This window comes from Pinus tabuliformis, chromosome 3_2 (genome assembly GCF_031772625.1).
Source record: "Pinus tabuliformis cultivar Carrire ecotype Pingquan chromosome 3_2, CPIR1, whole genome shotgun sequence".
NCBI lineage: Eukaryota > Viridiplantae > Streptophyta > Pinopsida > Pinales > Pinaceae > Pinus > Pinus tabuliformis.
In genome coordinates this window covers 430,704,041-430,716,700 of record NC_142302.1, presented here as the reverse complement: position 1 = coordinate 430,716,700, position 12,660 = coordinate 430,704,041, and the positions used below count along the sequence as shown (strand labels likewise).

The 12,660-nt window shown below is 38.3% G+C and overlaps 1 protein-coding gene across 3 annotated transcripts in view; it reads right to left on the bottom strand.

The window, feature by feature from the left end:
* Nucleotides 1-12,660, bottom strand: part of LOC149181167 (adenylate kinase, chloroplastic-like) — a 230,748-nt gene that overhangs the window by 35,363 nt on the left and 182,725 nt on the right. For 2 of the 3 annotated variants that reach the window (XM_089416476.1, XM_089416475.1), the window contains one exon: nt 10,494-10,640. In XM_089416476.1, the coding sequence (XP_089272602.1) occupies nt 10,494-10,640 (147 nt within the window). Of the gene's footprint in view, nt 1-9,921; nt 10,263-10,493; nt 10,641-12,660 lie in introns of those variants that run through there. The other variant, XM_089416477.1, reaches the window with a different exon arrangement.

The following is a 12,660-nucleotide window of genomic DNA, read 5'->3' as shown; positions in this document are numbered from 1 at the left end:
GTCCCTCTCTCTTCAGCAACTCAGCCTTGCAATCTCCAACAATTCTGCCTCCTAGACACACCCTTGAATCCTCCTATAATCTTCTTCCTTTGTGCTTTAGTCCACTATGTTGAAGAATCTAGGGCTTGACAAAATTAAGATGATTCTTCTCATGCACGATAACAATTTGTGAAGCATTTATACAATTTTATACAATTTTCCTTAGCTTAGTATTCTATTCATTATTAGAATATATGATTACTTCATCAAACTGCTACCAAACAAAAAGAGATAAGAACACATGTGATTGGCTTTCTGCTAGGGCCAAAACCTCTCCCTCTTGGAGAGGAAAACCCATGCGTAAATTCTTCTTATAGAGATTCCATTGACGAATACCAAGACCAGGACCCAAGACTCAATCTACCTCTCCAAGACCAAGACATCAATCCTCTTTCTAGCCATTGTTGAGATCATCATCATCACTGCTACTTACACTGATGTCATCATAGATGCACTACTGCTGCACTTTTAACTGATATCATCTTTGTTGCTTTCTTCACCATGACCTTAGTTGATGTGTCTTCATTGAGTCACCATTGCTGCAACATGGAGGCCTTCACAACAGTATTACTAAGATCAATTGATAATGAATCTCTTGCTACACTAAGATCATTGAGACAATGAGATCACTTATATACAAAATCATGATCTACAGCTACTGTAATTATGGTTATATCAAGATCAAGACTGTGATCCTTGTCCCTGTCCCTTGTAGCACGTCAAGTTTGCATCATAATAAATCTGAGAGCTATTGTATGCCGAGGATCTTTGTTATTATGGAAACTTCTTCCATGGTTCTGCGATACATCACGTTGAGGTTGTTACAGGTATGTCATAGTGAAGACAGTAGTAGATCACATGTTGACTTATCTACTCTATCTATCTGAAGGCATCATCTTTATCATAGGTATGCCGAGAGGAGGCTATTCTAGGTTCTGTTGCTCCTTATACCCGTCCGAGGACACAGCTGAACCCTAGATCTATCCCACATAAAAATGCGGATTCATTTTCTTTATGACTGCGGATCTAGCAACCTTGACTACGGCTCCATTACCTTAACTGCAGCTTCATTCCCTTGACTGCGGCTCCATTACAATGATTGTGGCTTCATTACCCTCACTGCGGCTCCATTACCATGACTGCAGCTTTGTTACCCTTACTGCGGCTCCATTACCATGATTGCGGCTTCGTTACCCTCACTGCAACTACTATGGCTATATACAAGTTCTATCATGCCCTTTGCAGATAACCCCGACGGGGTATTTATAGTGGTTAGGGTCATATATGCAAGCTGACGTATACTTATGAAGCGACGCGTCTATTTTTCCAAGCTGACATGACATATACATTTTATTTATTTATTTAATTCATATTTCTTTGTAGCCAACATGATCATCTTTGCTTGCAGATTTCTTGTGCTTGTTCTTGAGGCATTGATCTTGGTCTTGGAGGGCTGCTACACTTGTTGAAGACTTGTATACATTTACATGGACTCATGACATGATTCTTTGACATATAAATAAATCCTAAAGACATCAAGAATTAGTCTTTTACCTAGAGACACTTCTTGCTCATGAAACCCATGTAGCAAGATTACAAAAATAATTTATTTCCTTTTATTACATCAAATACAAAGATCATGTCATCATGAAGACCGAACCTAGTTACACTTTCTTCAACACTCCCTCTTAACTAGGGAGGTATTCATAATGGTACTTGGTCATTCTCAATCTAAAGAATTTCTCATAAGAATAATCAGATTTGCAATCCATCTATTATAGCATCATTTCAACCAACATTGTTTCCATTTAGCAAGGCCTTGACTAACAGCTCTATCTCTCACTTAGATCAGAGCATACAATGTTGGTGAGACCAATGACTGATAGACACACATCATCATTGTCTCTCTTAGGGTCATACCCACCCAGGTGTTCTTCGAGTATGCCCTACTAGGACTATTCTCATCTTGGGTTCCCAGCCCTCAAGAATATCAGTCCTCTTGCCCACTCTTGTCTTGGATGCCCTACCACATCCTCAAAGAGTGTCGGATGCCAGATGATTACACAATCCTCCATTCTTTCTTCCACACTGAAGACAAGAATGCCGTGTCTAACTCTCCCTCTTAACCAGGGACGAGTTCCAAGTTTCTCTTTTCTCAGAAACTTGCTCAAGTTCCTTTGCTCATAGGAACTTCCCAGAGCTCCCTCTTACCCAGGGACTCTATCATCAGTGCTTTATAGGGTCTTCTAGTTGATTGATGATCCAAGATTTCAATGTCATCAATTTCTTCACGTGTAGGGTTCAACCATCCATCACTTTCCTTTGTCATGTCATTCCTTTGTTCCAGGAAAGTATCCTCCTTGGCTTTACATCTGGGGCTTCCTTCATAAGCTCATCTATCTTTACTTTCTTCAACAGTGATTGCTCTGGATCACAAGGTACATAGTTGTGACATCCTTCACAACTCTCCTTTCCTTGATCCTGCACACATACCCAGATTTTTCCAAGAGGTCAGACACCAAAAACAAATCACATATTACCTTTTGGTGATGGCCTTCCTCCAGTGACATCTTCTTGTAGGCATCAATCATCCTGCATTCATGTTGACACATCTCCCAATGATATCTGTTGTCAAGGGTCCTCATCTTTTCAGACTTCCATCAGAGTCTTCACATCATTCCGGGAGATTTCCTGGTCAAGTCTTCCTGATCCTCTGGATGTTGATTGCCTTCATCATAGTTGCATGCTTCACAATCTCTTTCATCCTCATGTCTTTCATTCCCAGGAGCTCTCAGAGTTCTTCAATTGTAGTCAACTACCTCATACTTCATATGAGGACATATTATGTTGATTTCATCTAGTTTGACTTATGTCTTTCTACATCCTTTTCAGAGGAGGAGATCCTTTCCCTATTGATCCATTTTATCTGCAGCCATGTATCATGGTATCAAATACAAATACAAATACAAGCATACATATCGCATTTTCCCTTCAGGTTACTTTCAACAGCTTTCTTGATTGAATGGATCTTCAATCCCTTGATTGTCATGAGTTCTTCATCTCATGATTTCCATAAGTTGGAATTCCTGATGAAGTACTTGCTGCCTTCCCAGACTAGGGGATTCTCCGCTGAGGTTTCCATCAGATATTCTTCAGGATCTAGTATATCCCCATCTGGCAAATGTTCCCTTTGACCTGGATGACTTCTTCTTTTCCTTTAATGTCCAAAGAGATTCCCAAGAGCTATGTTCTTCCTATACAAGCTCTTGATTCCATGATGCCACAATGCATCTTCTTGCCATGGTCATATCTGCAAGGACTTTTGATATGACCCATTTGAGAGGGATGCCATTTCATTTATACTGGGGATCTATTACTCCCTCTTTCCTATAGCTTCCTCTATCCTTCAGATGATATGAACCCTTTTTCATAATCTTTTCATAGTGTTGTTCTGTTTTGTTAACCTTTCCTTTGCACATAGTTGAGTCCTTTCAACTTACCTTTCTCTATCTGGCATAGAGATCACAAACTGTTGATTGAGGTGACCTTCTTGTACATGGACAATTGTCACCTTGCTTATCAATGATGATTATCTATTCATCATTTTCCCAGATCTCTCAATTGAGATCTCATGAAGATATTTCTTCATTCTTTGGCACCTTCTGCACTGCATTTCAAAGAGTATGTCCTCTAGCATTTCAGGTATCCTTCTTATGTCTCCTTTCTTACTTGATAGAACCTTAAGGGTTCTCATGACTTCAAAGGAGACCTTGATGTACTGACTTCTCTAAGGATAATGACAATCCTTCTTATTCCATGCAAGACCCTTGATGACCCATCAATATATAGGTCTTCTTGCAATCATGAAGTCATAAAACCAAATTTGATTATAAAATAAAAAAGGTACTTACTTGATTGTGAAGATGAAATCTTCGCCTTGATCAAGTTGGCAAAAGTTGGAGTAGACATGCAAATTTCCTCCTTTGCCTTCAAGCTATCTTGATTATGTATTTGGGCTACATAAGGAATCTATGCAGCATTGTCTTGTGATTGCTTGCCATGATATAGAGACCCATCAAATAGTGTTATCAACAAACACCTTCATTCTTCATCGAGTATTGTCTATCCAAATCATGTTGTAGCTGATCTGATTCTGTTCCTTTGTGAAATGATTGAACTCACTGTGGCATGACCTAGATCAAAACTGTGGGAGTCATCAAAGAGGTTGCCATGAATCTTAAGATCTGACTGCTTCATCTTTGACTGTCATCCTTCAGAACCCTTGCTATTGTAGATTGTGGTTGGACGCTGCCTCTTAGATCTAGGCCTTGTAGATCCTGATCCCTTCAACTAATTTGAGGCCTTGTAGAAAACTTGACTTTTGAATGTCTCTTCTCTGCCCCTTTCTTTGACTGCTGAACCTTTCACTCTGATACCATGTTGAAGAATCTAGGGCTTGAAAAAATTAAGATGATTCTTCTTATACATGATAACAATTTGTGAAGCATTTATACAATTTTTCCTAGCTTAGTATTCTATTCATTATTAGAATGTATGATTACTTTATCAACTGCTACCAAACAAAAAGAGACAAGAACACAAGTGATTGGCTTTTTGCCAGAGCCAAACCTCTCCTCTTGGAGAGGAAAACCCAGGCGTAAATTCTTCTTATAGAGATTCCATAGACGAATACCAAGACAGGACCCAAGACTCAATCTGCCTCTCCAAGGCCAAGACATCAATCCTCTTTCTAGCCATTGCTGAGATCATCATCATCACTGTTGCTTACACTGATGTCATCTTAGATGCACTATTATTGCACTTTTAACTGATATCATCTTTGTTGCTTTCTTCACCATGACCATAGTTGATGTGTCTTCATTGAGTCACCATTGCTGCAACATGGAGGCCTTCACAACAGTATTATTGAGATCAGTTGATAATGAATATCTTGCTGCACTGAGATCATTGAGACAATGAGAACATTGATATACAAAATCATGATCTACAGCTACTGTGATTATGGTTATATCAAGATCAAGATTGTGATCCTTGTCCTTGTCCCTTGTAGCATGTCAAGTTTGCATCATAATAAATCCGAGAGCTACTGTATGCCAAGGATCTCTGTTATTATGGAAACTTCTTCCATGGTTTTGCGATACATCACGTTGAAGCTGCCACAGGTATGTCATAGTGAAGACAGTAGTAGATCACATGCTGACTTATCTACTCTATCCATCTAAGGGCATCATCTTTATCACAGGTATGCCGAGAGGAGGCTGATCTAGGTTTTGTTGCTCCTTATACCCATCCGAGGACACAACTGAACCCTAGATCTATCCCACAAATATATGCAGATTCATTTTCTTTATGACTGCGGCTCCAGCAACCTTGACTGCAGCTTCATTCCCTTGATTGCAGCTCCATTACCATGACTGCGGCTTCGTTACCCTCACTGTGGCTCCATTGCCATGACTGCGGCTTCGTTACCCTTACTGCAGCTACTGCGGCTTTCATTACCCTCACTGCAGCTACTGCGGCTATATACAAGTTCTATCATGCCCTTTGCGATAACCCCAATAGGGTATTTATAGTGGTTAGGGTCATATATGCAAGCCGACGTATACTATGAACTGACGTGTCTATTTTGCCAAGCTGACATGACATATACATTTAGTTTATTTATTTAATTCATGTTTCTTTGTAGCCGAAGTGATCATCTTCGCTTGCAGACTTCTTGTGCTTGTTCTTAAGGCATTGATCTTGGTCTTGGAGGGTTGCTACACTTGTTGAAGACTTATATACATTTACATGGACTCATGACATGATTCTTTGACATAGAAATAAATCCTAAAGACATCAAGAAGAAGTCTTTTACCTAGAGATACTTCTTTCTCATGAAACCCATGTAGCAAGATTTAAAAAATAATGTATTTCCTTTTATTACATCAAATACAAAGATCATGTCATCATGAAGACCAAACCTAGTTACACTTTCTTCAACACACTGAGCCACTCACACTAGAGGAAAATCACTTTCTCTTGTTGTATCTCCTCTCTTTTTGTCTTCACCTATTCCTTAGGCTTTGTCTTGTAATCTTCATTAAGCCCAGATCCCTAACCCTAATCTCCCTTTTAGAAGATCTTCGAGATCAATGTTGCACGAAACGCACCCCCCCCGGAATGATCCAAACCAGGATCTGCGTCTCGTACGGATCTGTGGGGGATCCGCGGTTTGGAAATCTAAAACCACAGATCTAACGGCAGATCCACCTCGGATGTGCGGCGGATCGAGCACAGATCCGTACGGATCCTAAGTGGATCCAATGGCCAACGAGTGGTTACGCGGCGGCGGACCTAAAAATCTCTTCTTCTTTTTTCTTTTTTTTTTTTCTCTAACTTGAGTTGGGGTGGGTTTAGGTTGAGTACGTGAAATAATAAAGGGAGATAAAGATCATTTCCTCACTCTTGTATTTTTGGAGAGCTTGGAGAAGAGAGGAGAAGAGAGGCTTGAGGAGAGCTTGGAGGAGTGAAGGAGGAGGAGCTAAGAGCAATGAAGGAGGAGGAGCTTGGAGGAGTAAAGAAGGGCTTCCATCTACAAGAGCTAAAGAGGTAAGTGCAAACCCCAAACTCCATCATTTTTCTGTCATTGTTGTTTGTATTTTTTCTCCTCCCTCTCCTACTCTTTCCCACTCTTTTTTCTTGCTCATTTCATTGCAAGTTGTCCATCTATATTCATATTCCAAAATGGTGTTCTTTAAGCTTCTATATATCATTCCACTTTTGGTTTTCATGATGGCAAGGGGGAGTAGGAATAGAAGGGAAGAAGAACAAGAGGATAGTGGTCCTCTTATGAGTGACCCAATGAATGATGAGGTGGAAGGGTTTGAAGAGAAAGGGGATGAAGAGGACATTGAAATGCTAGAGGGGAAAGTTGCATTGACACCCTTGTGGAATTATGTGACTAAACTTGAAGGGGGAAAAGTTGGTGGAAGCTATAAGTTTTTGTGCCCTAATGGTTGTCATGGAGGAAAACTATATAGTGGTTCATATACCCGTGTGAGGAGGCATCTTTGTGGGGTGTTGGACAGTGATGACAAAAGGGTGTTGTGGGGATAGCAATTTGCCCAAAGGTTTCAATTGAACAAAGAAGAAAATACATCCAAATAGAGGAGGTTGCACAATAGAAACACAAGAAACAAAAAACTCTTTATGAATCAAGTGAAACATCTAGATTTGGTAGTTCATCTCATCATGGTACTTCTGCAACCTCTAGAAGTAGAAGAACAGTAGGGGATTTCCTGAATGTTGCTGGGAGGGATGATGTGGATGGAAAGATAGTCCGGTTTCTTTGTGCTTGTGGTGCACCATTCAATGTGCTTTGCTCTCCCTATTGGCATGACATAATTAAGGCCATCAATGAAGCCCCAAAAGGATACAAGAGCCCCTACTATGAGAAAGTTAGAACAATGTTATTAGAAAGAGAAAAAGCAAAGGTTCAAAGAGCTTTGACCAGTTTTACAAATGAGTGGGTGGATTGTGGGGTATCCATTGTATTAGATGGGTGGACAAATGTTAGAAACCAACATTTGATAAATGTTCTTGGTATTTTTGCTAGTGGTGCAGTGTTTATTGCATGTCACGGCTCCTCCTCCATCAGTACAATTTCCCAAAACAATGCAGATCTCCTATTACAATCAATCAAAGATGTCGTTCCTAATAATATGGTTCAAGTGATCACTGATAATGCAGCAAATTGTAAGGCAGTAGGAAAAATTATTGAACATACTCATCCACACATTTTTTGGTTCAGGTGTTTGGCTAGGATATTTCTTGTACATCAAATTTGACTATTTATTTTCTATATTCTATTTATATTTGATGTACTTGTTGCTATTTTAGTGGATTTTGCACAGATTTTTACAGTAGAACAGCAGAGAAAACTCCTCCACTTCAGCCATTTAATCCCATTATAAGGCACTAATCTTGTGGTGGTTGGTTTAAATAATCTATGGAAAGCCTCCCATGGCCAGTTTTGGTAGGATTTAGGCTTAAAGAATAGGAACTTAGGTCGAAGTGACAGCGAGCCTCTATCCTATGTGTGCCGGCCAAGCAGAATTGTATGGATCTTCAATAATCTCTGCTAACTGCAATGGTAAAAGGCCCTCTTTGACTAACCATATCCACCTCCTGAATCATCATTTATAAAAAATTCCAAGGGGCATGGAAAGTAGAAATTTTGTTGCCTTATCTGAGCACTTTAACCGATGATCCCCTGGAATCTGTGCATTGGGATCCACAAACTGTTGGAAAATGTGACACTGCAATGTAGAAGGGTTGTGATATGATGAAGATACCAAGGCCAAGGAATTCCATATAGACTCAATTAAGAAAACCAAGTGGGGAAAAAGTAGATGGGTCGGGATCAAAGGGATAATGTAATGGAAGAGTACAATAGGCGACCAACCTTACAAGGCTAGATACTGATTAACCCGATAAATCATGAGTCCTGACTCCTAACAGGTCCTCCAAGACATCAGCATACCACCCCAGGACATTAGAACGCCCATCAAGGAAGTGAGTTACAAGTTACAACCCACCAAGGGGATGTCAATAGTGCCATAAAAGTTAAAACCAAGCACCATTGAAATGAAGCTAAGAAGACTGGCCATGACCATCCACACTTCAAGGATCTAGGACACACTTTCAGATAAAGATCATCCCACAAAGCTTTTACAGGGCTTTAGACTTACATTCCTAGGGCTTACAATGGTGTTGCCACGAATGAATCTGTGTATACATGTACTCCTTCTGAAAGAGGGTAACAGTGCTTATTATTAACATTCAATGTTCTGCTACAATCTACATTTGTCAGCTTATTGCCATTCACCACGTACATACACAATACTGAACTGGGCATCAAAACTGGTGTATTACACAGGCAAACAACTAGGGATTTTGATTTGTGACAGTTAAGACTTTCCCTCTTCCTTGACCCTCATATCATATGCATAACCCATTTTACCAATATGACTTGACTCTCTAGCTACAATAATGGCATTTTCCAAAGAATTAGGTTCAAACATTTTGCACCAAATTGGATTTCTATCCTTGATGTAGATCTTCTGCCCAGACTTAACAATTGCTCCAATGGCTACAAAAGTGCTTTAAGTTTGGGTCACTTTATTACAAACACTAACATTCATTTGTGTTATTATCTCACAACTACATGGGCCAGCTTATGCTGCCTATCCAGGTTTTTGAGAGGGAAAAAAAGGAGTGAGCACAGGACAAATTAAGAGTTACAAACAACTGTCTATAATAAATATACAGAAGGCATCTGGAAGGCAACAGGAACAAAAAGAAGAAAACATGAAAATAAAACAATAGACAATAGAAAGAAGGGAGAAAAGGAGGCAATGGACTAATTTTGTTAAATGAAAAGGCATACAAAGTTCTCAAGAAATTGAAATTTTGCATTTACTTTAGGATTCGTTTTCTTCTGTAGCTACTTCAGTCTCTATTCCATGAATAAATGTGATGAAGAAAAAAAATAACTATTGCCTACAATCAAACCCACTCCAAGTGAATTGTTCAAGACCTTAACCAATCCAAGCAGGAAGGATATTACCCTTTGGGGTTTTCTGTTCAGCTACCTGAACTGCGTTCAAATATATATAAACCTTGAATATTGCTCAACTAATTTGGAAGGCAGTCGAAGTTAATAATGAAATTCCAAATACAAATTGAAGAATATGGGGTTTGAATAGCATAATTCAGCATAGACTATTAAACCTTTTTTGGATGGATGGAGCTGTCCAGCATTGGTATGCAGTTTATATGTGGATCTTCATTTCGGTATGCAGATTATGGATGTAATCATTTTATTTAACTCAAGAGATGCACTAGGAACTCCTCATTGTATTTTAAAATATCAGCTTTCTGCATATAAACCATTTTTGGTCATCCATGAACAACAGAAAATCTTCTGTCCTCCCTAGAACAAGCATGTATTACCTTTACCTTGCATATTACATGAAGGATTCCAAGAAACGGCAGTTAATTTCTGCTTCAATCATAGGATCACCACGATATGTCAGAGGATCATAGAAAATCTAAGGAAAAATTATAGTTGTGTTTCTACATATCATAATAAGCCTCTAATGGTCAGGTATAACTAAGAAGCTTCATCAACTAACTTGATTCTTCGAATTTCTCCGAAGCTGCAAAATAAAAACATGTAGACATCCACTAGATTCTAAGTAGCTGCAACATACTCAGAGTTATTTCTACCAAAACATCAAAATGAATAAGGAAAATACATTTTAGTAATTTGTTTGAAGTGAAATCAGGAATTATACTTTCATAAAACAGATAAATGATTGCAATTATTCAACAGATAAAATTCAAAGAACTTAATCATAATTCGGCAGCACAAACATTACCAAGCATACCTTCTCCTCAGTGTCATCAAAACGTTGAGTTAGTCTCTGTGCAATTTCTTCCGTCTCTGGTGGAGAATATTTCAGGTGGTAAATTTTTCCTGTCACAGGATCAAGTCTCCTTCCAACAACTCTCTCCACAAGGATTTCATCAGGGACCTGTACATAAAAATTTGGTGTATTGTCTTCTGTTACACAACAGGCCAGAGAAAATCTTCAAGAAAAAAAAAATATATTAATGTCCACCATTGACCAAATAGCAATCAATGGGACTATCAAATGCATAATCTCTGACAGCCCAAGGGAGTGCTTAATTCAACCTAAGCTAAGTGCAAAATAAAATCAAGAAATACAAATGATAAAACATAAAACAATCCAGTTTTTTATAATAACCATGAAGGAGACACCATGAAGCAGAAAATAAATTGTCGCTATTAATGAGTATTATTTTTCCTTATAGATTTCCATAGATATTACAATCTGTGACTATCAGAGGCTCCTCTGCAATCCTCAGCGGAAGTTGGGTAACTCCTACTAAGGCAGATATGTCTCTCTTCATATATCCAGATTCTAAAATTGGTCTCAGATCTAAAGACGATTGAAAAAGGCAGTGTATATTCACATGCATGGAACAGTTAAAGTGTGTAGCAACAAACCTGGAAGACCAACAAGGATCTCTTCTAAATTTTGCATGTGCTGTCAACTAATTTGACCTAAAGAATAGTGTAGTGTCCCTATGAGAAATTAGAACCTCCAGAGTATCACCTATAGTTCTGACTTGGAAGAGGTATTAAGTACTTATTTAGAAATGTGCTACTCCTACAATAAATTAACTCACGTATGAACAACTCCATAGTAAATCTGCCCCAATCCAATAATAGATCAGACACCGAAACATGAAATATATCTCCTTGTTGTCAACCACCAAAAAGGAAAACCTAGAGATGTATTATTCTCTGGGCACATTGTGGTCTGCCATGGCATAAAACTGGTGAAATCCAACATTTGATTTCTCCTCGAGGATCCAATATCATCAAGCATAATAAAGGAGGATTATGTTACTATTTTTGGACATGGTGGTGCTCACTGTAGAAGGATAGCCTAGGCATAAGAGATTTTGCAGGGATAAAACCAACATGCTCCCAATAAATAACTTCCCTATATAAGAAATACTAAATAGAGAATATCTAAATGCAAATGTAACTCACTAATTACTTCCCCAAAAATCATTCTTCTTAATAACTTTGTATCAAGCAACATGTACAAATGAATAAGCTAGTTTCAATAGACAATCTGAAAATGAACTAATAACACACCCAAAATCTGTAAAATATCGAGTTCAAAAAATACTCACTAGAGCACATGTCTAAGGAGTAGAGTCTAGACCTCCAAAATGAATCCTAAGGAGTAGTTGAAAAGTATTGGGCACTTCATGGAATACAGATACAAGCAAATCAATAAAGGAAGATGAACCTTTCTAGTTAAAGTTACAGGTTAACCTTTATTGCAAGTTTGAGATGTAGAATTTGCTTTAAAACCTATAGTGAAGATTCTCAGTACATAAGGACATCAATGTCATTGAGTTGAGCAACTAATGTAATACCAAGTAACTTGGGAATCATGAAACATACACAATTACAAAATAACAAAATTTCAAATGAATGTGTAGTGACCTACAACATTGAACATCATTCAAAGTGGTGTGTTTGCAATCAATAATAGTGTGTTGTAAAAACTAGAGAGAACGGACTTTGGACGATAGACTTCCATGGAAGCCAGCCTAGTCTTAGATCACACCCCTCAATGTGTGAAGAGAATTGAACTTGGGATGTAAATTCAGTGACTAGAACAACTTGCTATTTCTCTATTGTTGAAGAAAGTGTAACTAGGTTCGGTCTTCATAAATGTAATTTTGATCTTTGTATTTATAAAAGAAAAGAAATATTTGAAATCCTTTTCAGAAGAAATCACATTGGAAGATTTTGGTCAACGCGTTTCGAACCAACATGTGTGGTTCATCATCAGGACAAGATGAAGAATCAGATCATAGAGGCAAGTTAAATAGGGAGATAAGGCCTTCTAACGGTTATAAAAACAGCGAAATTTGACTTGGTGAGGAAAACGGTGAAGAAATAATATAAATAAATTGAAAACTCATTTTAATTAATTTTAAAATAAT